The sequence below is a fragment of the Aquarana catesbeiana genome, linkage group LG02, assembly GCF_042186555.1.
Source record: "Aquarana catesbeiana isolate 2022-GZ linkage group LG02, ASM4218655v1, whole genome shotgun sequence".
NCBI lineage: Eukaryota > Metazoa > Chordata > Amphibia > Anura > Ranidae > Aquarana > Aquarana catesbeiana.
In genome coordinates this window covers 541,056,082-541,083,821 of record NC_133325.1, presented here as the reverse complement: position 1 = coordinate 541,083,821, position 27,740 = coordinate 541,056,082, and the positions used below count along the sequence as shown (strand labels likewise).

The window sequence follows — 27,740 nt, the reverse complement described above, 5'->3', positions numbered from 1 at the left end:
GAGGGCAGGACAATGTCCTGGTTAAAGTGGAAAGAAGAGAGGAAGGATGGTTTACGCCTCAAAACAACCTTGTCCTTGTGCAACATTAGGTCAGGCTGAGAAACTCAGAAACCCTCCGCACAGAGGTGATAGCTACAAGAAACCTACCTTGTGAGTAAGGTCAAACCCTTTCAGACTTAAAAGGTAGCTTCTGGAGAGCCAAAAGAACCAGATTAAGGGGACACAAGACTGAACACAGGGGAAAAATGTGTGCTACACCCTGAACAAAGGCCTTAACTAACAAGTGATAAGCCAAAAGTCTCTGAACAGCCAAGGCCAAGATTTGTCCTCAAGGCCTGATGTGGATCCATTACAGACTGGAGGAAAGACAGAATACTTCCCATGAAGTACCTCCTAGGAGGAAAGATTCTCAACTTACACCAAGTAATAGGCCTTCCAGGTGCAATGGTAGAATTTTTGAGAAGTTGACTTTCTACAGGCTATTGATTTTAACAGCCATGCCATTAAGATCAGCAACCCAGAAGCAGAGTAAACACTGATCCTTGGGACAGAAGGTCCAGAAGATCAAGGAGGGCCCATGGCTGTGGCATTGTCTAACTGGATTATTGTTGGGGTTTGTTTGTAATAGAGGAGTCCAACATTAAAGAGAAACTCAAACTGTTCTACAATGTTGATTGAATGGCAAGCTTTCTCCTCCAACAAAGTTCCCTGCACTGAGAGGGCATCCATGACTGCTCCCCAGCCCAACAGGATGGCATGTCTTTGGTAGAAAAGGGCTATCTTGACTCCAGCACTAAGTTTGAAATCCACCACACTAGAGAGAGTCTGGTGTTCGGGGTCACATGCATGGGACAAGACTGTTTTTCCCACACTGCCAGCATGTTGCAATGGTCTGGAGTTAAACTGGCTACATCCTCAAAGGAGGCAACCTTTAGTTCAAACACCCTCATACAAGCAGCAAAGGAGGGCTTCCTCTAGTCCAAAAATCTGGGGTATGAGAGCAGAAGGAAAGAAGTTTCCCAAGTTTTCAAGGCAGAAAAATTCTGGACAGGGACATATCTAACTCAAGGCCCAGGTACTCCAATCTATAATTTGACGTCTTCTGATTAAGGATCCAACTGAAGCTCTACAGAGTCCATACTGTCTTGTTGGATCTTGGTCAATAGGTACAGGGAGGGCATATCCTTTAACAGGAGCAGATAATCAAGGTACCCCACAACATGAACCCGCTGAGCATAGAGAAATCCAGGCAAAGCACCTTGGTGAAAATCCAGGGGGGCATCCACAGCCCAAAAGGAAAGGCAAGAAATTGGTAATGGTGATAGCTCACTGCAAAAAGCAGATCACTTTGGAGAGGCAGAAAGATGAAAATGTGTTTACAATAGATGTCTATTGAGGGCAGACAATCTCCCAAAAGAAGGGATGCAATGATCCACCTGGCCGTTTTCATGTGGAACTTTTAAACCCATAAGGATATGTTCAGATTCTTCAGATTCAGAATGGGTCAGACACCCTAGTTCAGTTTGGGAACCGTAAAAAGGTTTGAGTAAAACCTTGAAACCTTTCTTCTGTTAGCACAGGGGTAACGATTCCCTTGAGTCAAGAGTCAAAAGCTGCTGAACAGCAGCAATAAATCAACCCACAGAGACAGGGAGGGGGACAAATTTGAAAGCCTGAGTTGGAGAGGGGGCAGAGTGCAAAACTCCAGTATGTAGTCCCTGGACATGACACTTTGGACCCAGGCATCAAAGATTTTCTGGAACAAGAAGGAAGATAAATTCAGCAGACATCCCCCATTCTTAGAAAGTAACTTCCAGTTCTTACTTATGAAAGTCAGTTCCAGTCTTAGACTTGACATTGGAAGACTGAGAGGGACGAAGGGTAACTTTCCTAATTTCAAGTGTAGAACTCTTACTGGTAGAGGTGTGAGCCTTCTTTTTCTGAGGGAGGAGAGTACTCCTCCCTCAGAGCCTGTTTGGTCCCCTTTGGATATGTACATCAAGGATATCACAGAGGGTAGCCGCTGTGATATGCTTGATGTACATATCCAAAGGGGACCAAACAGGCTTCAAAGGGTAACCGCTCAACCCTTTAAAGGGTAACTGCTTGCATGAGAGCTCAGCTGACATTTAGGACAAAGGTACGTACATCTGGATGGAGAAAGATCATCCTGGAGATTCATCCAAGCTATTTATGCAATAGTGTAAGGCCATAGGTAAAAAGTCGAATGGACTGTCGATGAAGGCATGGAAGTGGGATTTCAGCCCATGAACTTAACCCAGACAGCAGTTGTTTGGCAGACTGCAATAAAAGCATCTACAGGCTCCATGATGGGGCCCAAAAAAGATAAGAGAGCTTTAAAAGGATCTCTAACTTCTTACCTACCAGATCTTTAAAAACTTTCGGTTACCCTGCATATACGCCATGAGGGTCTTGCTCAACTCAAAAGGAACTCTACTCAATAGGATACTGCAGAGCAAAGTGTATTAGAGGTGTAAAAATCTTCTCCTGGTGAGGCCAGTCCCCAAACAGGACTAGTTATACCAGTAAGTGGACTGAGAAGTTATTACCTGATTTCGATAATGTAAGGGACCCCGTGCTGCATACATTGGGGTGAGAAGACTCAGGTTGCTCTAATGCTAAGCAGGAGATGTAATATCTACCTAGGGATAACTATGGTATCCTTAAGATTGAATGAAATCTTTGCTACATACATGTCATCCTGATCCTATTTCTCACCTTCAACTGCCACCTCCTTCCAAGGTAACATGTCTGGCTCAAGGGCAAAATCAAAGACCAATTCAGGAGGGAGGAGGAGAGGTTGTGATACCTGCTATCTGTGGCCTTGATAAGGCCAGAGATTTTGCCCATAAAATTTGACATTGTGGCAGTTTCTTTTTGGATGGAAAAGAGGAAGTTGGCATGGCAGATGGTCCAGCAGAATAGCCAGGGGAAAGCAAGTAGAGCTGAGCCTAAATTAGCAACTCCATCAGACACCTTTCCCTTGTGGTTCAGATCTGCCAAACTGGTGAATATCATCCCCACTGGGTACTGACAACCCCCATGGCTGTGAAGCAGAAGGAGAATGGTCCAGTGCTGATCACTCTTAGGCTACAGGAAAACCCAGGTAACTAATTAACAATGACTATACAGTGCCACCAGGAGAGAGTCAAGAGGTGTGACACAGCACAATCAGAGCCCAGGTCATGCAGGCACAATAGGCACAAAAAGGGGCAAAGTGTACAGGAACTGTACTTAAAGTGGGGTCCACCTATCTATCGTTTTTTTTTTTTTTTAGTTCATTCACAAACTTTTCTTCTCAGCATTACATACTCACATATTGTGTGTAATATGTCTGCCTGTGTCAGATTTCGTCGGAAAGAATAACTTATATTATTCACTGTAGGCGGTTTCCATCTTCATTGTGGGCATTTGAAGCCCACAAGCATTTATTTCCTGGATGTGGTGAATGCTGTGCTCCCAGCAATCATCGCTCGTTCTCGCACATGCTCAGTGGCATCCTGGGAAGCCTGAGACTAGCTCCCAGGAGTCTGGGAGAGGCTAGAAACATGCCTACTCCCACGGGAGGAGAACCAGGAAGTGCAAAGAAGAATAGAAAAATAAAAGGTAATTACAGCGATTTAAATTTTTTTAAACGGCATGTCAGCATCTAGGCAAGGAAGAGAATACATACAGATATTGTTCAAAATTTGGGTGGAACCCCGCTTTAATTTCAGGCATGGATAACAGTCCAAACTGGCACCAATATTAAAGGCTTTTCCCCCTCTGACCTCTTGGCCCACCCAGTAGTGATTCATTTGTCATCGATTATAAATCTAGAATTGACAGTTTTAAAATTAGTGTAAACCTTTCAAGAAGAAAAAAATACTTAAGCTGCTACCACCGACTACTCCTTTTGAAACATCCAAATAATCTGGATTTTCTAAGAATTCACTTCTGGTGAGTGTTGTTTGCCATATGGTGTTTTGGAGTATGAATCACATTAAGAAGAGCACTATTAAAGATGGGAAGAAGATTCTTACTAAATACACATTATTTGGATGTCTCATGTTAGACGTTATTTTTTTTTGGTTTTACATATGTTTACATTGAAGCACATGTAATAGACTATTTTTGTGAAAAAAATATTGTTTACTATTGCACAGCTGGATGCACATATTTTAATAGTAAGTGAACAGCACAGTTTGTTCATAATATTAATTTAAAGTACACTGTTTATTTAAGATTGCAGTTTTCTCAAGTAATATAGGTTAATTCATACACAATGTTTTACATAGATAAAGTATTGGCCTGGCCTCATTAGTGTCTTTTTTACCTTTATACCTATTCTTAGTATGTATTTACACCAATGCTATAAAGGGACATAGACACTGGTAAAAATTGCATGAAAGAGTGCATTACTCTAGTTAATTTAGCTTCATTGTAATTAAACACTAACTATCGTATTTCTCTTATTTATTTTGTCTTTAGAAAGATTAAAAAATACACTCAATAAAATTAAAGGCTAAGTTCACCTTTTAAAAGGAATAATAAATGCACATGATTTTGTAGGTAAAAAAAAAAGTGTATTTATTCTTTTTTTACACTGCAGCTTGCAAAGCATTGCACCTGCGATTAGTGATTTGCAGGTGCAATGTCAGGCTCCTGCAGACAGTCAGTGCAGCTATCTGCCCATACCTCTGTACTGGCAGATTGTTACTGAGGTGTAGGAAGAGTCAAAATGACATGGCTGTGTGGGTGGAGCACAGCTGTACTGTTTTTAAAATGTGGCAGTGGGTGCTGGGAGAAGATCCCCCGCTCGCTGTCACAGGGGGGCTCAAGGGGAAAGGTTGGCTGCGGTATAGTAACATGTTACATGTTACACCCTAAATATGGGTGTACCATGTTGCAAAAGGTGAACTTATCCTTTAAAAATTAACATGTGAAAGCTGTTTTTACAATAATATATTGTCTAACTTGCAGATTTCCTTCTCCTACCTTACCTCAAGTCAGTCAGTGGGGAGAAATGATTGGCACAGCATTCTCCCTAGCTATTGTTGGCTACGTGATTAACCTTGCCATGGGCAGGACCTTAGGAGCAAAACATGGTTATGATGTTGACCCAAACCAGGTTAGACTATTGCAGTACCAATCTTTATTATCAGTCTGTTCAAAAATCTTTGACACAGAGTAGTTGATTTACTAAAACTGGAGCGTGCAAAATCTGGTGCAACTTTGCACAGAAACCAATCAGCTTCCAGGAATTGTCCAGTATGTAATAAAAAAATAAAAGTCAGCAGCTACAAATCCTGTAGCTGATGACTTTTAATAATAGGACACTTACCTGTCCATGGATCCAGCGCCATCCTCCCCCGGGCTAGTTTTTCCCTAGCCTACAGATTCCCGGTGCCAGTATCTTAAGTGTGGGCACCCGGCTGTGACAACTTGTGGCTTTAAAGCCAGCTGCCAACTGTGCATGTGCTAGCCATGCTGTGCTTTGTGAATGGTCCTGTCGTTTTCTGGGCCCTGTGGCATGTCCCAGAGGACTGCAGGAAGGAGAGGGAGGTGAACTGTCAAAATTAGATACCCACCAAACTAGATAGAGGAGGGGGGTAGGAGGACTTAAAGCAGAACCCCTTTTGGGTGAAGCTCCACATTAATTGAACAAACTGAAGTTAGCAGCTGATTGACTACTATGCACAGCTGCACCAGATTTTGCACTTTCCAGTTTTAGTAAATCAACCCCATAATGTATTATTGTGGCCTACTGTGGCCCTACAGATTGACAAGTTCCAAAGACTGGCCATATAATACACTATCCCTCCAGTTTCATAGGCCAACTCATCCTATTAGCACTGTGGCATTTTTTAAGCAAATCAAACTTGTCAATCCACTGCAATGCAAATTATCTTTTTGCATCCACAGAATTAATAAAAGCTAAAATCAGATTGATTGTTACAAGTAATTGCATATTGTTGTTTTCTACTCTGTTGTTATTGTAAAGGTTTGTACTTCATTTGGATAGTGGAGCTCTTAATAAACTACCCATACTGACCTAAACAGTGGTGCCACATTTTACCTGCCACATCCTGATTTCACATATAATAGCAGAATTCTTTACTCTTGTAATAAATATAATATAAAGGAATATAACATACTGTGAGATAAGGAGATACCTTTTGTTGAAAGGGTCTTGCAAGGCAAGGAAAATGGGTCGCTTAAACCCCCCAAGGCACCCCACCCACAACTGCAAATACTCACTTTTTTTTACTGCTGCCTTGCCTCTCGGTTTGTCCAACTTTTGCCCCTGGGAGTAAAGCGAACTAACCAGCACTTCTGTAGCATTTGACTCCCTTCTCCCATGTGACAGCTCTAGGTACCTTAGGATTGGCACCATGCTGTCACATGGGGCCTGGGAGGGAATCCATAGCCATATCTGAACAGAACAGTGCAAGAGTGCTAAAAGTGAGCATATGCTTCTTGGTATGGAGGGGAGTTAAGATATCTTTTCACTTTGCGCTCCACGAGCAAATACATTATTTAAAGGTTTAAATGTCTCTATTATAAGTGAGAGATGGCAATCCAACTATAATAGTTGAGTAATCGTGAATTAAACAACCCCCCTCCCCCCTCAAAGGTTAATAGGCAAAGCACATAGTAGTGTAATATGGTGCCAGAAGGTCCCCTACTACACTTTGGCTGCCGAAAAATTCTCTTTGTAGCCCTGTTGGAGCTTTACAAAAAAAAAACTGTGCTTCTGGGATATGGGTCTTATGGTATTATCATACAGCTCTGAGTTGCATTTACAAATTTCTAAAAGAAAATATTTGCTTTGGATTCTTATATATACATCTTTGTAATTGGTAAATTGATGAGAACTTATTTTGAATGCAGATATGTATGGCATGTTTTTCAAAACTTCATATACAGTATGTAATCTCCCTGTACACCACCACTAAGCCAGTATTTGATTTTTAAAGAGGAGCAATTATTCTCAGCACAGTTGATATCTCATAAGATACTTCACACACAGCATGCTCAAAATAGTGATATATATCCTTGTCGTTGTTGTTGGCTCCAGAACTACATACATAGGAGGGGAAATGCAAGAATGGTCTTTGCTACCCTCTTTCTTTTAATACTATAGTTAATTGCTACCAAAGTTATGTACCACATACTACCAAGATACTGCAAAGACTAAAAAAAGAAAAAAGAATGAGCTTAATTGGTACAGAGGATGACACAATGATATTTAAAACATAATACAAATTTTTATTTAATTAAAATCGTATTTATAAAAGAAAGAGGAAATATATACAAAGCTCCCCCATAAATGTGCATCTCTCAAAGTGTATTAGTACCATATTACATAGTATACAAGATTGCACCGATCACATATCATACGATCCACAAGGTCAACACATTTCGCATAAAGATTCTTCAGGACCTTTTCCTTAAGATGCAATGAGAGAGTAAACCTGACTAGATAGAATATGAATTCAGTTGCATACATTGAGTCTATATATTAGTACATATAAGTCAATAGTCTATCATACAAGGGGTTTCAAGAAGTTTCACACTTTTATATATATATAACTTTTTAAAGAACCCTCAAATATGCATGTGTACATATCACCTACGACAGGTGCAAAGGAAAACAAACCCCGGTAATATGATGGCAAGGCTCCAGGCAGCTATGTAAACAGGCAAGGTGTTTTTTATTGTAACCAATACTGTTCATGGTCCTCAAACAACCACCCACAGCTAGGGGCGTATCATGAAATCAGTGGGCCCGTGTGCAAGGGCCCTATTGTTGCTGCAGCAAAGAGTGGGCGTGGCTTAAATTGCGCTTAAGTCATGGGCGCGGCTTGAAGGAGGTGTGGTTAGAGTCTGAGATTACTTACATAGTACAGAATGTGGTAATGTTAAATGGGGAATGTACAGTGCAGAGTATACAGTAGTGGGTGTGCAGGAGAGGAGTGTGGAGTGTATAGAGGTGGGTATTATGTGTAGAAGAGTAGGGGGGAGTGCATACATTACTGATATCTATACAGAGTGCTTTTCCCTATAATTAACACTTGTATCTGTACACTGAGTGGAACTGATATCAGTGTTAAATATAGGTAATAGCACTCAGTTTATAGAGATCAGTGTTATGTATAGGTTATAACACCTAGTGCATGAGCAGTCACTGTCACACTGAGCCTGTTATAGAATAAAGCACACACTAAGCTGCTGGCAATATTGTTCAGGGTAGAGAGGTAGGGATGGGGTTATTGTTTAGGGTGGAGAGGTGGGGAGGGGGTTATTGTTTAGGGTAGAGAGGCAGGAGGGGGTTATTGTTTAGGGTGAAGAGGTGGGAAGGGGATTATTGTTTAGGGTGGAGAGGTGGGGGGTTATTGTCTAGGGTGGAGAGGTGGGGAGGGGGTTATTGTTTAGGATGGAAAGGTGAGGAGGGGGTTATTGTTTAGGGTGGAGAGGCGGGGAGGGGGTTATTGTTTAGGGTGGAGAGGCGGGGAGGGGGTTATTGTTTAGTGTGGAGAGGCAGGGAGGGGGTTATCGTTTAGGGTGGAGAGGCGGGGAGGGGGTTATTGTTTAGGGTGGAGAGGCAGGAAGGGAGTTATTGTTTAGGGTGGAGAGGCAGGGAGGGGAGTTATTTTGTAGGGTAGAGAGGCAGGGAGGTGTAATGCAGGAAGGGAGGGGGAGGGGAAGGGGGCATTTTTGAATCCCACAGCTGCCAATCCCTGCTCTGCACTACAGCACCCGGCAGACCTGCCCTCCCCCCTCCAAGAAGTTCTGCAGCAGCATAGACACTTAGGGAAAGTTATCAGAGGTGGGGGGAAGGGAAGTCTGGCTCAGTAAATGACACGCTACTCACCGAGCAGAGCAGTCAACCGGCAGCCGCCCACAGGGGAGCCCAAGGAGGGGAGGCACATCACCGGGAGGACACGGGAGGGAGCGTGGTCATCTCGGGGGGGTCAGGTCCAGTAGAGGGGATACGAGACACTGCTGTAGCACCTAACATGTATCATCCATGTGTGCAGTGTTGTTTACAGTGCCCCCCCATGGGCCAGTGTGCACACATGGATGATACGCTACTGCCCACAGCAGAGGTGTAGGAGCACAGCATGGAGAAAAAGAAATAAAGACGAATATATAGTCAGAAAGCTTATTCAAAAGCATAGTCCATGCATACATAGATCTCAGCCGGCAATATACAAGAACACTTACTATCATGGGCCCATAGGTTAAGTATACAATGATGGTAGCACAGCTGGTGTCCCAAAATCTATTATAATAGATAAATACATAAGTTGTCACCCCAAACAATCACTGGATCCTAAGGAAAGGGTTGACCTTGTGGACCATATGATACGTGATTGGTGCAATCTTGCATACTATGTAATGTGGTATGAACACACTTGGAAAGATGCATATGTACAGTATGGGGGAGTTTTTTTTATATATTGTCCCTTTCTTTTATAAATACGGTTTAACGTGATTGAATAAAAAATTGTATTATGTTTTAAATATCATTGTGTCATCCTCTGTACAAGTAACGTCAGTTTTCTTTTCCATTTTTCAGTCTTTGCACTTTCTTTTCATACATTTACTTCAGCATTTCTCTGGAAGGGAAGTTAAAGTAGGAACTCTGTGGCATTTATGGTGCACTTGAGTACTTGTATAATGTAGTATCCCTTACATATACTACATTAGTACACTTTTTACATCAGTTGACATAGTAAACATGATTCAGAACTTATTTAGAAATTGTGAAGCCAAAAAAATGTTGGATTTGTTAAATATAATTTCATTGAACTTTCTGTATATAGTATCTCTGATTTATCAATAACTTTAGACACTAATGACTAGTGTCCCTATTGTAATTCATCTTGGAAAAATGGTATTGAACACAAGCAATACTTTTCTTTTAGGAAATGTTGGCCCTCGGCTGTAGTAACTTCTTTGGTTCATTTTTCTTTATCCATGTGATTTGCTGTGCTCTTTCTGTTACTTTGGCAGTGGATGGTGCTGGAGGAAAGTCACAGGTAAGCATTCATGTTTTAGAGATGTATGTGAAATGTAAGAGTTTTTTGGAGGAAATTATCTGATAAAAGGTAACCAGTATACACCCAAACAATCCAATGTATCCAAAGTGTGCAAATGATGTGTACAAATATAGTAATCCATTGAATCCAGTCAGTTTTTAGTCTACTTTAGTCTAATCTGGTAAGAAATTACAGTAGTTCATTTTGACTGTGCATACAGTTACCATTGCGCTGTCTTCTAGAATAAGACTGAGAGTACAGCGCTTTCTCAAGGCCTGTGAATCCCAAAACAGAGGAATGTTAATTTACCTGTAAATTCCATATCTTAGAGTACAGTACAGAACACAAGCATGTTATTCATTCACCATGAGTTATAGGCTTGTACCTTCAGGTATTTGGACACTGGAATGTGTTTGTGGACACGCCCACCTGAGGGCCTCCCCTATAAACCTACCCCACACTGTGAGTCATCAGTTTTGTAGAAAGATACGAAGAACAACAAGGAGAGATCAGGGAGTGTGGCCTGTGTCCTGTACTGTACATTACGATATGGAATTTACAGGTCGAGTCAAAATTCCTCTGATCTTAATTGTACAGCACAGAACACAAGCAAATTATTCATACAACATGCAATACACCATGCAATCCCCAAGCAATTGCTATAAGGGCTAGCAACAAAAAGGCAAACTGAACTGTGGCCAGACTGGACACCCACCTGGTAAGGCTTTGAAAAAGTATGAACAGAAGACCAAGATTGGGAGACAGAGGCTTGGTGCTTAAGGAGCTCAGAAAGTATAAGCTCAGGAGGAGGTTTTTGTTTTAGAGCATTATCTCTAGGATTAAAAATCTCTTATCCACCGTGCAATGGTGTATTTTAAAGTTGAGTGCCCTTTGTGAGTACCCAAGGAAAGCAGTACACTCTAATGGCTCTGGCTACATCCAGGCAATGTAGACACCTTCAGGTGTCTAGAAGCAGAGCACAAGAATGGCAGCGCAATGTCCTTGTTGAGACAGCACGCTGAAAGTATGGTCTAGGGCAGGGATATGCAATTAGCGGACCTCCAGCTGTTGCAGAACTACAAGTCCCATGGGGCATAGCAAGACTCTGACAGCCACAAGCATTACATCCAGAGGCAGATGCATGATGGGACTTGTAGTTTTGCAACAGCTGGAGGTCTGCTAATCGCATATCCCTGGTCTTGGGCATTATACAGCCTTGTCAGTGTGAAGTATGAGGAAGGGCTCTTTACGGGAAAGGCTCTTTACAGCTAGTTTAGAGACATGTCTAACAGACGTGATAACCACCAGAAAGCCTACTTTGCTGGCAAGAATTTCTAAGGGTCTCATCCCTGATGAGTTTAAAGGGTGGGTTCTGCATGCCAGAGAAAAATAAGTTAAGGCCCCAGGGAAGCATGCGGTGCTGCATAGAGGGCCAAATACAAGAAACACCTTTTTATAAAGGCTTTAATAAGGGAATGAGAAGCAAAATTCCTTTGAAAAAAAGAACAAAACTTGCCCCTTCAGAGCTACATTCTGGTCAAAACATATTTGTAGGAAGGCCAGAATGCAAGACAGAAAGTAATCTCTGGGATTAAATTGACTGCGCTCTTACCAGACGAAGAAAGATTTCCAGGTACAATAATAAAATGTTTCTTGAAGTAGCTTTTCTTGCTTTTATCGAGGTATGAATCACAGACTCAGAATCCCCTCTATCCGTTAGGACCTGAGTTTTGACAGCCATGCCATCAAAGCCAGAGACTGTGAAACAGGGTGGAATAGAGGGCCTTGAGAAAGTAGATCTGGCATGTTGGAAAGAGGACATGGGTCTGCAAGAAGTCTACATATGTCTGTGTATCAGGTTCTCCTGGGTCTGTTTGTTTCCAGAAGAATCACCATCTTCCTCTTATGCTCTGTTTTGTGGAGCATACAAGGCAGAATGTTCAGAGGAGGTAAGGCATAGATTAACCCAAACTGAGACCAGGGAATAACTATGGCATCTGAGGCCAGAGCTAAAGAATACCTTGTTCTGGATACAGAGATAGCATGTTTTATGCGCAGCCTAGGATGTCCACAAGCAGAGTCTGGTTTTGTTATATTAGATCACATCATAGGTGTGCGCAGCCTAATGCATTAGGGTGTGCACCCTTAAGCTCAAACACACATGCATGTGTATGTATCTACATATATATGACTCCGGCACATTGATCTCCCTGCTGCCACGGTGAAAGAGAAAAGGATAAACACTTCTCTTATGGCAGAGCCGGTAAGAGGGAGATCTTTCCCATGTTCCTGATGCTACACAGAACGATAAAGCTAATGCGCATGGGGGGATTAGAGTGTGCCTGGGCACACCCGGCACACCCTGTGCGCACGCCTATGGATCACATTATACACATCTAGATGAAGAAGCTATTCCCCTTGGTCCAAGCTGTAGTGGCTGAGATAATTTGCCTGCCAGTTGTCCACTTCTAGGATGTAGATCGCAGAAATCGCTGGACAGTATGTTTTTTGTCCATAGGAGAATCTGGTTTGTTTTCTGGTGAAAAACAAGTTTCTATCCACAAGAGGATCTGGTTTGCTTTCTTCAAGGCAGTAAGGCTTCCCCGAGCCTCCTAGATAGTTGATACACAGTACATTCATAAAGTATTGAGACCCCCTTCACTTTTTTTCAATTTTATGTTGCAGCATAATACTACAGTTGTTTAAATTCATTTTTTCTCATTAATCTACACTCATTACCCCAAATTGACAAAGTGAAAACAGAATTTTAGAAATGTCTGTGAATTTATTAAAAAGAAAAAACTGAAATATTATATTTGCATAAGTATTCAGGCCCTTTGCAACAACACTTGAAATTTAGCTCAGGTGCCTGCCTTTTCTCTTAATCATTGCTGAGATGTGTCTACATGTTGATTGGAGTCCACCAGTGTTATATTATACTGATTAGACATGATTTGGAAAGGCACTGTATTGGAGCATAAGCCATGAGGTCAAAGGAACTGCCTGTAGAGCTCAGAGACAGGATTATTGCAAGGCACAGATCTGGGGAAGGCTACAAAAAAAGTTCTGCTGCACTAAACTTTCCCAAGAGTACAGTGGCCTCCATAATTCTCAAATGGAAGGAGTTTGGCACAACCAGTACTCTTTCAAGAGCTGGTCGCCCGGCCAAACTGAGCAATGGGGGGGGGCCTTAGTGAGAGAGGTGCCCAATAACCCGATGATCACTCTACTGTAACTGAGCTCTACAGATCCTGTGTGAAGATGGGACAAAGTTCCAGATGGACAACCATCACTGCAGCTCTCCACTGATCTGGGCTTTATGGCAGAGTGACTAGACAGAAGCCTCTCCTCAGTACAAAACACAAGATAGCCCATTTGTAGTTTGCAAAAAAGCATCTTAACCTGTGAGGAACATGATTATCTGGTTTGATGAAACCAAGATTGAACTGTTTGGCCTAAATTCTAAACATTATATCTGGCGAAAACCAGGCACTGCTAATCACCTGCCCAATACCATCTCAACAGTGAAGCATGGTGGTTGCAGCACCATGCTGTGGGGGTGTTTTTCAGGAGCAGGGACTGGGAGACTGGTCAGGGTTGAGAGAAAGCTGTATGGAGCAAAGCAGAGAGATATCATCAATAAAAACCTATTCCACAGGACCTAAGACTGGGTTGAAGATTCACCTTCCAACATGACAATGATCCTAAGCACACAGCCAACACAACACAGGAGTGGCTTAGGGACACCTCTGTAAATGTCCTAGAGTAGCCCAGCCAGAGCCCTGACTGAGTTTGAGAGGATTTGCAAAGAAGAATCACATAAAATCTCCAATCCAGGTGTGCAAAGCTTGCCACGTCATACCCAAAAGGACTCAGGGCTGTAATTGCTGCCAAAGGTGCTTCAACAAAGTACTGAGTAAAGGGTCTGAATACTTAAGTACATGTGATATTTCAGTTTTTTCTTTTTGATAAATTCCCAGACATTTCTAAAATTCTGTTTTCACTTTGGCATTATGGGGTGTTGAGTGTAGATTAATGAGAAAAAAAATTGTATCAGCATAACAAAATTGAAAAAAGTGAAGGGGATCTGAATACTTTATGAATGCACAGTATGCCACTGTGGTGGCATTGTCTGACTGTACCCAAATTGGGTGTCCCTTTAGAAGGGGAGTCCAGTGCTGCAGGGACACTGTGATGGAGGGTTTGGCTTTTTCTCTTGACCATACTATTTGAACTTTCAAGGATTGGAAGACTCCTCCCCAACCTGACCGACTTGCGTCTGTTGTAAAAGCCTTCCGATTGTAGGAAAGGAAGGATTTTCCCACTATTAGAGTTGAAGTGCCAATCCACCAGGACAAGAAATTTCTTGTTTGGAGGGAAATTAGCATAGGTAGATTCAGGGAAAGAGCCTGCTTTTTCCATGCTATCAGGATGTTCAGCTGGAGAGTTCTTAAATGGAATTGAGCGAAAGTTACTGCATTAAAGGCAGCCACTAGGGATGCACTGATACCAAGCATTTGCACGAGTATCGGTACTCGTGAAAATGCTCTGATACCTGATACAATGCCTGTTGTATCGGACCAGACATCCTCAAGCTCAGCAGGGGGCCAGACAGCCTCACATGGTGGGGGCAGTTAAAAAAAACAATCTCCCTGTATAGCTTTTCTGACAGATGCTTCTCCTCCTCTCCCTTCCACAGCAGTCAAGTGCTTTATTGAAAGTTATACAGGGAGATTGGTGCTTTTAACTGCCCCCACAGCCCCACCAATCACCCCCAACTGTCCCCTGTGTCCTCCATCGGGTCCTCGTCCATCTCTCCGGTGTTCTCCTTCCTCTCAGCAGGTCACCGGCTCCCTGTGTCCTCCTCCGGTCCCCCCTGTGCCAGATCTGTCAGGATGGAGGGGAGGAAGGAGTCGGTAAATCTGTCATTTACCGGTTCCTTCCTTTTCTGAATGAACAGAGTCAGTGATCACTGACTCTGTCTATTCATGGCTGAAACATCGTAACTTGTGTTTACTCTGCTTCAGTTTAGGAATGGAGAGGTACCTCTGTCTCTTCTCCAATAATTTTCAGAGCAGCTGAAGCTGCAGAGAAAGGGATTAGGGAATCTGTGTCCTTAGTCGCTTTCCCTATCTCAAAGGGGAGATGTCAGAGGTCTGTTTAGACCCCTGAAATCCCACCAAAGCCCCCCCCTCAACAAGGCTGATAAAAAATAATAATAATAAACAAAAATTTTAAAGGTAAAATTGTAAAAATAATAAAAAATAAAATAAAAAAAAAAAAAACACACTGACAACGTCCACTCCCCCCCCCAACAAAAAAAAGAAAGCATTTAAAAAAAATAACAGAAAATATATAAGTTGTAAAAAATAATAAAAAAATAATTTGTAAAAAAAAATTGTAAAAAAAAGAAAAAACTACTGGCACAGTCCATGCCTCATCAGTGCCCATCAGTACCACCTTTCACTGCCCATCAGTGCTGCATATTAGTGCCACTGTCACACGACATTAAAAAAAGTATCGGTAATTGGTATCTGTGAGTACGTGAAAAAAAGTATTGGTTCTTGTACTTGGTCTTAAAAAAGTGGTATTGGTGCAACCCCAGTGGCCATCATTTGACCCAGAACTCTCGTGGTGAATCCCACTGTGGAATTTCTTTTGGATCTCAGTTGACAAGCATGAGCTCATAGAGAAAGGAACTTTCTTTACTGGATGTATCCAGGACAAAACCTAGATAATCTAGGCACATGGAGGGCTGGAGATCAGATTTTTTTAAGCTGATCACCCAGCCAAATCATCTTTTGGTGGAACATTTGCTGAGAGTTGTAAGGGAGATGACTCCTTCAGAAGAAGGTCATCTAGATAGCCTGTCCCCTGGATGCCCTGAGTACTAAGAAGGACATACAGAGGTGCTACAACCTTTGTGATCACTCTGGAAGCAGAGAAAGGACAATGCAACAAAGTGTAAGTGGTCCTCTGCCACTGCAAACTGTAGAAACCACTGATGGGTTGAACAAATGAGAACACGCATTTAGGCATCTTGGCTATCTACAGATACAGTATCTCACAAAAGTTACTACATCCCTCACATTTGTGTAAATATTTTATTATATCTTTTCATGTGACAACACTGAAGAAATGACACTTTGCTACAATGTAAAGAAGTGGGTGTACTGCTTGTATAACAGTGTAAATTTGCTGTCTACTAAAAATAACTCAACACACAGCCATTAATGTTTAAACCGCTGGCAACAAAAGTGAATACACCCCTAAGCGAAAATGTCCAAATTGGGCCCAAAAGTGTCAATATTTTGTGTGGCCACCATTATATTCCAGCACTGTCTTAACCCTCTTGAGCATGGAGTTCACCAGAGCTTAACAGGTTGCCACTGGAGTCCTCTTTCACTCCTCCATGATGACATCACGGAGCTGTTGGATGTTAGAGACCTTGCGCCCAGTTTTCGAAGGGGGGGATCATGCTCTGCTTCAGTATGTCACAGTACTTGTTGGCATTCATGGTTCCATCAATGAACTGTAACTTCCCAGTGCCGGCAGCACTCATGCAGCCCCAGACCATCACACTCCCCCCACCATGCTTGATTGTAGGCAAGACACACTTGTCTTTGTACTCCTCACCTGGTTGCCGCCACACATGCTTGACACCATCTGAACCAAATAAGTTTATCTTTGGTCTCATCAGACCACAGGACATGGTTCCAGTAATCCATGTCCTTAGTCTGCTTGTCTTCAGCAAACAGAATACAATTATAGTATCTTTATCTTTTTGAATTGTGATTCCATTTCCTGAGGATTCTGGCACCATAGAAAATTCCTTGTTTCTTCTTTTTTTGTGTTTTCATTCACAGTGTGGGATGTGGTGCCAATTATATCATGTTGCGTCTCTGTGATATCATACACAAAAACATGGTTGCATTATACATACAATCATATGTTAGCCCCAGTGGCAGCTGGTGCTCAAAATTTTTGGGGGGGTGCAAGCAAACTGAAAAAAAAAAAAAACATCAATTGCAGCCACTGTGCCCATCAAACGCAGCTACTGTGCCCATCAAAAACGCAGCCACTGTGCCCATCAAACGCAGCCACTGTGCCCATCAAACGCAGCCACTGTGCCCATTTATTGCAGCCAGTGTGCCCCATCAATTGTTGCCAGTGTGCCCATCAATTGCTGCCAGTGTGCCCATCAATTGCTGCTACTGTGCCCCATCAATTGCCGCTACTGTGCCCCATCAATTGCTGCCAGTGTGCCCATCAATTGCCGCTACTGTGCCCCATCAAATGCTGCCAGTGTGCATCGCCTGGGAGTCGGGACTTACCCGTCTCGCAGCGGTTCGCGTTGGTGTCCTCCACGTCCACGCTCCTCGATATCTCTGGTCCTCTCTATCAGGCATCCAATCACAGCACCTGTTGTTTCAGCTAATCAGTTGACAGGTAACCAGACCCGAGCACCTGATTGGCTGAGAGGCGGGTCAATGTTAGGAAAGCGATTTATTCGCTTTCCTAACACAACACTGAGTAAACAGCGAACGCACAGCATTGCGCCCGCTGTTTACCATTTTGGAAGCCTATTAGAGCCTACGGCTCTAATCAGGACGCCTATTAGAGCCCACGGCTCTAATCAGGCGCTTCCAAAAAACCCTGTTGCTGTGATTCAGGTGCCCAGGGCCCGACAAGTGGCTGGACAACTGAATAGGGGGCGGCTGCAGAGAGAGGTGACAGGAGAGAGGGGGCAGCGCTCCTGCACCCTTTATGGACACACTGCCACTGGTTAGCCCCCACTTTGGACCCAATATACTTGCAGATGAAGCAGTGATGCTTTCCTTGTCCTGCAGGTTAAGGAGAAGTGGTGTTCAGGTGAGGGAAAGCTCTTTGGGGGCCCTTAAGAATGTGGGGGTCCTGACCAATTGCCAATTTGCACACCCCAAGTAATGGCCCCAGCCCCAGGCTCTGGTTTGGGAATGGCCAGTGGGAGAGGAGAGCAAAGACAGAACTGCATGAGTCCTGCAGTGCTTACTTTTAAGTGGCCTGGAAGTATAGTGAAAGTTGTACTAACCCCAGAATCCAAACAAGCAGATTTGCAGAACATAGACATTAGCCTGCTTGCCTGGGGGTTGCTTTTAAGGCAAATTAATGTTATATTGCTTTAAAATTGATGTTACTTTGCCCGGGGTTGTGCTTTAAGCCTAGTTGTGACATTCTGTTGGTTCAATTTATGTATGTTTATGTGTGTGTTTCTTTATCTTCAGATGTCAAGCTTCTTTGTCATGATGGTGGTCATGGTAACTATGCTGTCTCTTGGTACCTATTTACAACCCTTGCCCAAGGTATGCTTGATTTTCTCAATTCTTTTCATAGCTGCTTTCAGGTTTTTGTCAACCTGTTTTTTAAATCGACTGTGTTTGTGTGTGTAGTGTGAGGATAGAAACATAGCAGATAAAGGAAAGATAATATTAGCATTGTATCAAGCTCTGTAGAGAAATAGTTTAATTACACATGCATTGGTTTAATCCTCAATTATTTTTCTTCACATTGTATTGCATAACATCTAAGTCAGTGTTGCTTTGTCTCCAGTCTGTTCTAGGAGCCTTAATAGCAGTTAACCTTAAGAATTCTCTGAAGCAACTTGCTGACCCTTTCTACCTTTGGAGCAAAAGCAAACTTGATTGTGTAAGTTCTTTAGTAGTCTAGACCTTCTACTTGGCCATACATATGTAACCCCTCGGCACTAGCACAGCAACCAGTATATACAGTGCATAGCCTGCTTTAAAATGGTAACTGATGTGTGTACATGCATGTGTATGCAGAAGAAAAAAAAAGGGGGGCCGGGGGTTCCTTCAATGGTGTGTTGATAACATAAAGCAAAAAAATGATTCATTAACCCTTTCACTCCTAGGGCTGCTTTTGCATAATTTTTGTTAACATGCACATTTTAGGATTGAAGATTAGTTAAACCATCCAAACGTGTATTTTCTGAAAGTAGAGCCACTGAAGAATAGAATGGTAGTAGTTGCAATTGTTTTTTTAATGTCACATAATATTAGTACAACAGTTTATCAAACCTGTATTTTAATTAAAAAATACACAATACCCAGGGCTTTTTTTCAGGGGGAACTTGGTGGAACTCAGTTCCACCACCTCTGGCTCAGACCCTTTGGTGCCTGCTCACCACAATCACTTGTCAACACAGAAGTCTGGTTTCTGTGTTTACAAGTGACAGCTCTGCACTCTGTATGTAATGCAATCCTGATACTTAATGCCCCTTTAAGACCCTCCTACTGTTTTTGTGAAATTTGACTGAACACACCCACTATTTGGTGTGTTTTGGAGGGTGTGTGTAGGGGGAGGGGTTTTGTGGGGCCGTGGTTAAGTTCCAGCACCTATTGTTTGAGAAAAAAAGCCCTGACAATACCTAATATAGCATAATTGTAATTTTTGTACAAAGGTGTATAGATTCATATGTGCAAGTATCCACATACAGGAGGTATTCAAACATTTTTGTATTTTTTTAAGTTACAGGTCCTCTTTAGCCCAGGTATACACTGACAGCAGGATTGAAATCGTCCAGACTTCAGGGGCGATTTCAGAGACATCTGTGCGAGTTGCTGCACAGATGTCTATACAAATCGCATCCCGAAGTCGCCAAAAGTATTTATTTATTTTAGGTACTTATATAGCGCCGTCAATTTACGCAGCGCTTTACATATACATTGTACATTCACATCAGTCCCTACCCTCAAGGAGCTTACAATCTAAGGTCCCTAACTCACATTCATACATACTAGGGACAATTTAGACAGGATCCAATTAACCTACCAGCATGTCTTTGGAGTGTGGGAGGAAACTGGAGTACCCGGAGGAAACCCACGCAGACACAGGGAGAACATGCAAACACCAGGCAGGTAGTGTCGTGGTTGGACCCTTCTTGTTGCTTGGCGAAAGTGCTATCCACTATACCACTGTGCCGCCCGAAACTACTTTTGGGAATTGTTGCGGTGCCGCATTTGGATGGTGCCATTGCCGACAATTGCTGCAGATTTGGCATGCGATTTGACATGTCAAATCGCATGCCAAATCGCATCAATGTGAACCTAGGCTCAAGGAGACATCAAATGTCTATTAGTTGAGTAATGTCACCTCTGCAGTCCACTGCAGCTAATCAAGCACAGCTTATCATTGTTTCCCTGGCCACAACAGTCTTAACAGCTCTTAATATAAAAGTGACAAAATGCTTGTCACTCCTGGGTTCATTCACCATGAGAGAAAATTAGGGAACAGATGTTTGCTGATTTCCCTATGCTCTATCTGCTGACACCATCCATGACCATCCTGTGCCTGCAGGTGGGACATTGGGGAAGTAAGGGTGGCACTTTCCCGTGTTTGTGGAAGTGATCGATCAGCTATAATCGCCCACATTACTTCCATCAGATAGTTCCAATAGTTGGCTTGACAAGTGTACACAAATGTAAAGACCTAAATAAATGAGAAAATAATAGAGATAAAAGTTGGGTGTGTATCAACAACAAAGGCTACAATTTAACCACTTGTCCTATGGAAAGTTTTATTCAGCACTGTGCTACTTTAACTGGCAATTGCACGGTCATGCAACACTACGCATGACCGTGCAATTTTTTTCACACAAATAGAGCTTCCATTTTAGTGGTGTTTGATCACCACTGGGTTTTTATTTTTTGCGATTTATATAAAAAAATACCCCAAAAAAATAAAAACTTAAAACTTATCCAATAAAATTGAATTTCTTCATAAATGTAAGCCAAAATGTATTCTGCTACATGTCCTTGGTAAAAATAAATCCCAATAAGTGTGTATTGGTTGTGTGGAAGTTATAGCATCTATATATTCAAAAATGCCAGGACAGTACACTCCCCCCCCCCCCCAAAAAAAAAATTACCCTAATTTGGAAAGCAGACAGTGGTATTTCATAAGACCCATGGAAAGTTTTTTTCTTCAGAATTTTTTTTTTTTTTTTTACACACTGTCACCCCATCATATGACTGGTGTGGCGGTGATCAGGGATACTGACAGGCAGGGCTTTTTTTCAGCAGGAACGCAGTTCTGGCACTTTCAGCACTGAATATATGTAATAGCAAGGGGTGTGCTGGAGGGTCTATTGATGCTGGCTGCTGGGGGATGTATTGTCACTGGTGAGGATCTGTTTTTGTGCGAGGGTCTATTGTTGCTGGTGGGGATCTATTGTTGCTGGGGGGGGTCTTATGTTTCTAGTAGGGATCTACTGTTGAGGGAGAGGTCTAATATTGCTGGCTGCTGGAGGGTCTATTGATACTGTCTGCTGAGAGATAAGTTGTTTGGTGAAGGTGCACCGCACTATTCTGTCACAACGCAATTTTCTGGACTTTTCTTATGAGATTAAATTTTGCACTAAGCAATGTATTATTTATACGCTTAACTTATTGCACTTAGCACATAATTATTTATTAATGCACTAGCAGATTTGCATGAAATTTTGTATTTATAAATTGTGGTTTGTATTTTTGCATATGTTCTAATGGACTTTATGGAATCATAAACTTTTTTTAAAATGTTTGTCATTTAAAGGGATAGTGCATCTAATTTTGGTTATACAATATGTTTTGGTGTTTCTTGTATTTGGATACTGTTTAGTGTGCAGCTTTCCCTAGATTTTCACTTGACATTTAAGCGCAGAAGTATACATGCTGATAAGAATACATAAATTACATACAATACACTACAAACATTAAAAAGGGAAAGAAAGCATTTCATTGACAAAGTTTTTGATACTTTGAAATTTTTATTGTATGTGCAGTGCGCTCGTAGGCATTGGTTTTAACCACTTTGGCTGTCACACCTGTTTACCCCCTATGGACCAGACCATATTGTCACGTTTCTGCTGTGTCTAAACCTTTGTAATTACTTATGATAAAGAATTGATACATATATTGTTTTTTTTTGGGGGGGGGGGGGACAAATGGGGCTTTCTCGTGACCCTAAAGTCCTCTGATAATTGTTTTAATTTATTTGCATTTTAAGGAGAAAAAAAGAGTAAAGATCTGAAAAAAAATGTTGTCAAGTTTGATCAGTGATATTTTGAACACCATTTCAGTACCATTACTGAGGGGAAAACATATACATTTCATTCTGCTGCTTGTTCTACGTACTGCAACATTAAAATTACATTTTTGGTACAAAGCATGTTAAACTTATTTACTAAAGAAATAATGTTTTTTTTTTTTTTTATGTAATGTTCTACTGATTTAAAAATAAAATCAGTTATACCCTAAACCACATATTTTTTAACAGTAAATCCTTAAAGATAACAATGAATATATGTGCGTTATAATATTTTTTTACAAGAAATAATTTAAATTGAAACATGGAACAGGAGATGAAATTGTTAAATAGTGCTTATACAGGTTGAAATAACCATTTATTTTAACCTGTATAAGCACTATTTAACAAGTGTAAGGCTGACCGCAGGTCAGCCTGTTATTGTAGGAGGAGTCAGGCTGCATAAAGCCTGCCCTCCTTCTTCTCCTTCTTGTGGTCGTAGGATCTCGTGTCGATAGGTCACTTCCGGGTTAGGGCAGGTCACGGCAGATCACTTCCTGTTTTCGGCTTGCAGGGCGGCAGCATGGTTGGCTGCAAGGTTCTCTTTTGGTTCTCTCTCCCGGTGGTCGCGGTTCCGGTAGGTGTGGGCGGGTGGCATCAACGGAGGATCCACATCAGATGCCACCCGTCCCGCTCAGGTGCCGGCCTGGGCTGGGGCTGGAAAGAGGAAGTGTTAGACGGCAGATGGGATGTAAAGGAGAGAGAGAGAGTGGGATGCTCTGTCTCCTTATATGGCCAAAAGATACGGAAGACTCCCGGGGTGCTGCGATCCGAGTCTGCTTGTATACACCGCACACCCGCCCAGGTACACCACCAGTGATACCGCCAACCAGGTATTGTGTATTCTGTCTGATCGCATACAGGACTGAACACTTACTATCAGCTCCAGCATCCGTGCTTTGTACTACTGCACATGGGTTGTGTCAGTGGGCTCCGGGTGTGTGCTGCTCCGGGGCCGCCTGTCCGCTCCTTCCGATGCTGACGTGGGGGTAATCGGCCACCTGTCTGCTCCTCTCCCTGTGCAGATCCAGCTCCACGTGGGAGCCGCCATCCCGGTACTCACGCTGTGGGGGAAGGGGTTCAGCTGTTTGTTGCAAGGTATTTAATGTTTTGGTGCGGTTGGGGGTGTCTGGTACAGTTGCAGACAGGGCAGCCTGCGGATGCTGCCTTTTCACCTGCATGGGGCCATGTTGCTAGCACCTGGTTACCTCATGCTACGCATGTGTTAGCACAGGGTTCAGGGGTTAATTCAGGCTGTGGGGCTGTCATGACTCTTGCTCATTGCCTGTCATCTCATTATTTTCTGTGGGGGTCCTTTGGGGGCATGCAATTTACTCATGCATGTTAGTTTCGCATACAATTTACGGTTCTCATGCATTTTACGGTTATCGTGCATTTTATGGTTTCTCATATAATTTATGGGTTCTCATGCATTTTACAGTTTTTCATGCATTTTTTACGGTTTCATTAAAAATTATGGTTTCTCGTGCATTTTACGGTTTCTCGTGTTTTTTACAGTTTCTCATGTATTTTACGATTCCTCGTGCTATTTTACTGTTTCTCATGCATTTTACACGTTTTTAATGCATTTCACGGTTTTATTAAATTACGGTTTCTCATGCATTTTTCAATCTCTCATGCTTTGTTACGGGTTCTCATGCTATTACGTTTCTCATGCTATTTACGTTTCTCATGCAATTTACGGTTCTCATGTAATTTACGGTGTTCTCATGAAATGTTCGATTTCTTATGTAATTTGTCACTTCTCATGCCTATTCATGTTTCTTATATTTCTCATGTTTTCCCATGTTTCTCACGTATTACATGGTTCTCACGTTTTCTCTTGGTTCTCACGTTTTCCATGTTTCTTACGCTTCCCACGTTTTCCCATGCCTCTCACATTTGTTCATGCTTACGTCTTCCCATGTTTCTCACGTCTTCCCATGTTTCTCACGTCTTCCCATGTTTCTCACGTCTTCCCATGTTGCTTTCGGGTGCTTCTCTCGTTTTCCCATGCTTCTCTCGTTTTTTCCATGTTTTTTCTTATTTTTACAGGTCTATTACGTTTCATGTCATGTGTTTTTTATGTCATGGTCTGTAATTTGTTTCACAGTGTTTGCATGCAGTTTACAGTGTTTGCATGCAGTTTACAGTGTTTGCATGCAATTTTTACAGTGTTTTCATGCAATTTTCAGTGTTTTCATGCAATTACGGTTTCTCATGCAATGTGTCACTTCTTATGCCTTTTCATGTTTTCTTACATTCCTCATGTTTTTCTTACTTTTCTCATCTTTTCACGTTTTTTCCCTTGGTGCTCACATTTGATTCTCTCGTTTTTCCTTGATTCTCACGTTTTCCTTTGATTCTCATTTTCCCATGCTTCTCTCGGTTTCCCAGGCTTCTCTCGGTTTCCCATGTATTTTACGTTTATGTCATATGTTTATGTCATATGTTCGTCACAGCTTTTCGTTCGCTACAATTCCGTTAGCTAGTGCTCACATTCAGGGTCTGTCACGTCTACAGATCTGTACAGGCTGAGGTTTCGTTTTTAATTGATTGTTGTCCCACAATCTTCTCGCCTGTTTTCCATACGTCATACGTGCACGTTCACCATTACACATTTACTTCTACCCACCACGGTCTGTGGGTATCTTAGCCTTGAGTGTTCGTTTTTAATTTCCTGTCCAGGCGCTGCAGGTTGCTCGGGCTCACTCACTGCATACAGTAGGGGGGTGTCATCATTAGGTTCACATTCTTATGCTATTGGTCTTGCCATTCCTGCACCCACATCATCATTGTCAGGTACCAGGGGTGTTTTGTCTTGGGGCTGGTTGTACGTAATGTTATTTGGTTGCTGTCAAACAGCTGGGTTGTTCATGTTCTACCACTGCAGATTACCCATCACGTCTATGGGTTGACAGATTGAGGTGATCGTTTTTAATTGGCTTGTTCGGTGGCAAGTCTCCTCATCTGTTCTTACGCTGTTTATGTTTTTCATACAAACTCACGTGTTTCATGCAATTTACATGTCTCATGCTATTTACGTGTCTCATGCTATTTACGTGTCTCATGCTATTTACGTGTCTTTTGCAATTTGTTGTTTCTATGATAATCTCACTTTTATGTTTCTCTCGTTCTTCTAGGTTTTCTCATGTTTTCCCAAGGTTACTCTCGTTCTCATGTTTCTCACGCTGTTCATCAATTCACGTTCTCGTGCTACCGGGGTTTTTCATGTAGTTTGCGGTTTCTTGCAGCTTTGGTGCTTAGGCTGCTCACGGTTCATAGCTTGCATTATACATGTGTTTCGTTCTTTCACGCAGCTTACGTTCCTGGCGCAGGTTCTCAGCATGCTCACGTTCTTTCGTAGTTCATGTTGCTGTCCCAGTGGCATGTCACTTACGCGGAGTAGGTTACCCAGGGGACTGGTTTTTCCCTCTTGTATGCACACAACCTTTTATTTCCTAGTTGCTTTTGGCTAGGGTTGGCAGAAGCATGAAACTATGGTAAGTCAGCATGGCAGCTCCAGCAGCGTTTACAGGCTCAGGGGGTTTAGTGGATTCCGAATTTTCTCAGTCTCTAGGTCAGGATCAGTAGGCTTCCTACTTGGTTCGGTTTTTGCCCCTTTTATCTCATATCAGCATGACATTGTCAGGGCGTATCTGGTTGGACTCAGCATTTCATGTTGTTGGAGACCCCGACAGACTTTCTTTATTTGCTGCGCATTCTATAAGCAATCCTCAGGGTTCTTGAAGAGTAGCCCTCCTGCTGTGATCAGCGGACTTCTCATCATGGGTCATTTTTTCCGTGTGGTATCTATCACATTCTCATGGTCTCCTTCATGTTGGGTACCAGCTCGGTGCTCAGGGCAGGCTTATACCCGGTTTGGGTCATAAGTGATAGGAGCAGGTTCGGTGTATTTGTGCCAGGGACCCCGGGCCGTTTGGGTAGGTGGAGGTCGTCTTGTTTCTCTGGGTTTGGCCCAGAGCCACTTTTTGAGATACCATAAGCGGTTGTAATTTGATAGTTTATACGTTATTTCAGTGGGCTATAATTTGGCATCATATTCATCCTACTGGTCATTTTTGCCCCCTTTCAGGCATACTGACCACTTGACCAGGGCACAACTCAGGTCTATGTTTTTGTTGCTTTTTGTTCCTTTGTTACACTATCACAGATTGACTCCGAGTACAAGTGTAAGGCTGACCGCAGGTCAGCCTGTTATTGTAGGAGGAGTCAGGCTGCATAAAGCCTGCCCTCCTTCTTCTCCTTCTTGTGGTCGTAGGATCTCGTGTCCCACCCACCCATTCCCTTTTTCTTTTCTTTTTTCATTTTATTTCAATTCATACTTGGGTATGCCCCCTTTCAGGCATACTGACCACTTGACCAGGGCACAACTCAGGTCTATGTTTTTGTTGCTTTTTGTTCCTTTGTTACACTATCACAGATTGACTCCGAGTACAATTTCATCTCTTGTTCAAATTTCATCTCCTGCTCCTGTAAAATAATAGTATGTCCTGGTTAATTAAGAGTTAACTAACTCCATGGGCACACAATAATCATTCCTCTGTGTAATTTGCAGCTCTCTAACTCACAGATTGCTGTCTGACAGGGAAATGAGGAGATAAGACAGCTAGTCTATTACTTTTGTTTTGGTTTACAAATGTTACACTGAATGCTTACTGTGATTGGCTGTCGGAGTGGTCATTCAATGAGTAAGGCTTCCGACTGGCTCCCGGTCATAGGGTTAGGAGCTCATCTTTCTGTAGACACCAGGTCTCCCGGGGCTGTGCACCGGAGGGAGCAGTGAAGATAAGAAACTGCAGGCAGTCTTCTGGATGTACAGGAGACTCCTTGTGTACAGCGAAGGGGGTTTTATGGAGGCGTGTAAGACTCTGAAGGTAGGCAACTTTGTTAATAAGTATACAGATACATCTCATACCTTGTGTAAAAATGGAAATCTTGACTTTAGGTAGCCTAGATACTTGTGCCTCCAGTCCCATCATCAAATCATCCACCTGGAGAATTTCTAATAAGTATTTTTCCACCCCTCCATCTCCTTCCTGTCCTATCAATGTCTGCAGCTGTTTTAACTGTCCTGCCAGGTAGTATAAATATATATCTGGATGTGCCATCCCTGCTTAATTTTTCGGTCATCATAATGTTGTCATTTTTAATTTAGACCTACCATTAGCCCATACAAATTTTGTGAGTTTAACTTTTTAAGTACTAATTTAGGTATAACCACTGGGGAGTGTGAAAAAACATATAAACACTTGGATAGCACTGCTGTCCATAATAAATGTATTCTTCCTGCCACCGACCATACCCCTAAGTAACATTTAATCTGTTCCAATAGGGGGTACACCGCCAATGATTCCACCGAATCAAAATTAATATGGATACCCAAATATTTAACCACTTACGGACCCCGCTCGCCATCGTTTTACGTCGCTACTTTGAAGAGGAATATCGTTGTTATGGCAGCAGCTAGCTGCCATAACCCCGGTATCCTCTTCTTCAGCGGGTGGTCTGCTTTCAGATAAGTGGTCTCTGCGATGGATTCGCCGC

At 42.4% G+C, this 27,740-nt stretch overlaps 1 protein-coding gene across 2 annotated transcripts in view; it reads left to right on the top strand.

The window, feature by feature from the left end:
• SLC26A9 (solute carrier family 26 member 9) overlaps positions 1–27,740 on the top strand; it is a 659,312-nt gene that overhangs the window by 288,233 nt on the left and 343,339 nt on the right. For both annotated transcript variants that reach the window (XM_073615875.1, XM_073615876.1), the window contains exons 9-12: positions 4,984–5,131; positions 9,936–10,049; positions 18,314–18,391; positions 18,639–18,734. In XM_073615875.1, coding sequence (XP_073471976.1) covers positions 4,984–5,131; positions 9,936–10,049; positions 18,314–18,391; positions 18,639–18,734 — 436 coding nt within the window. The remainder of the gene's footprint in view (positions 1–4,983; positions 5,132–9,935; positions 10,050–18,313; positions 18,392–18,638; positions 18,735–27,740) is intronic.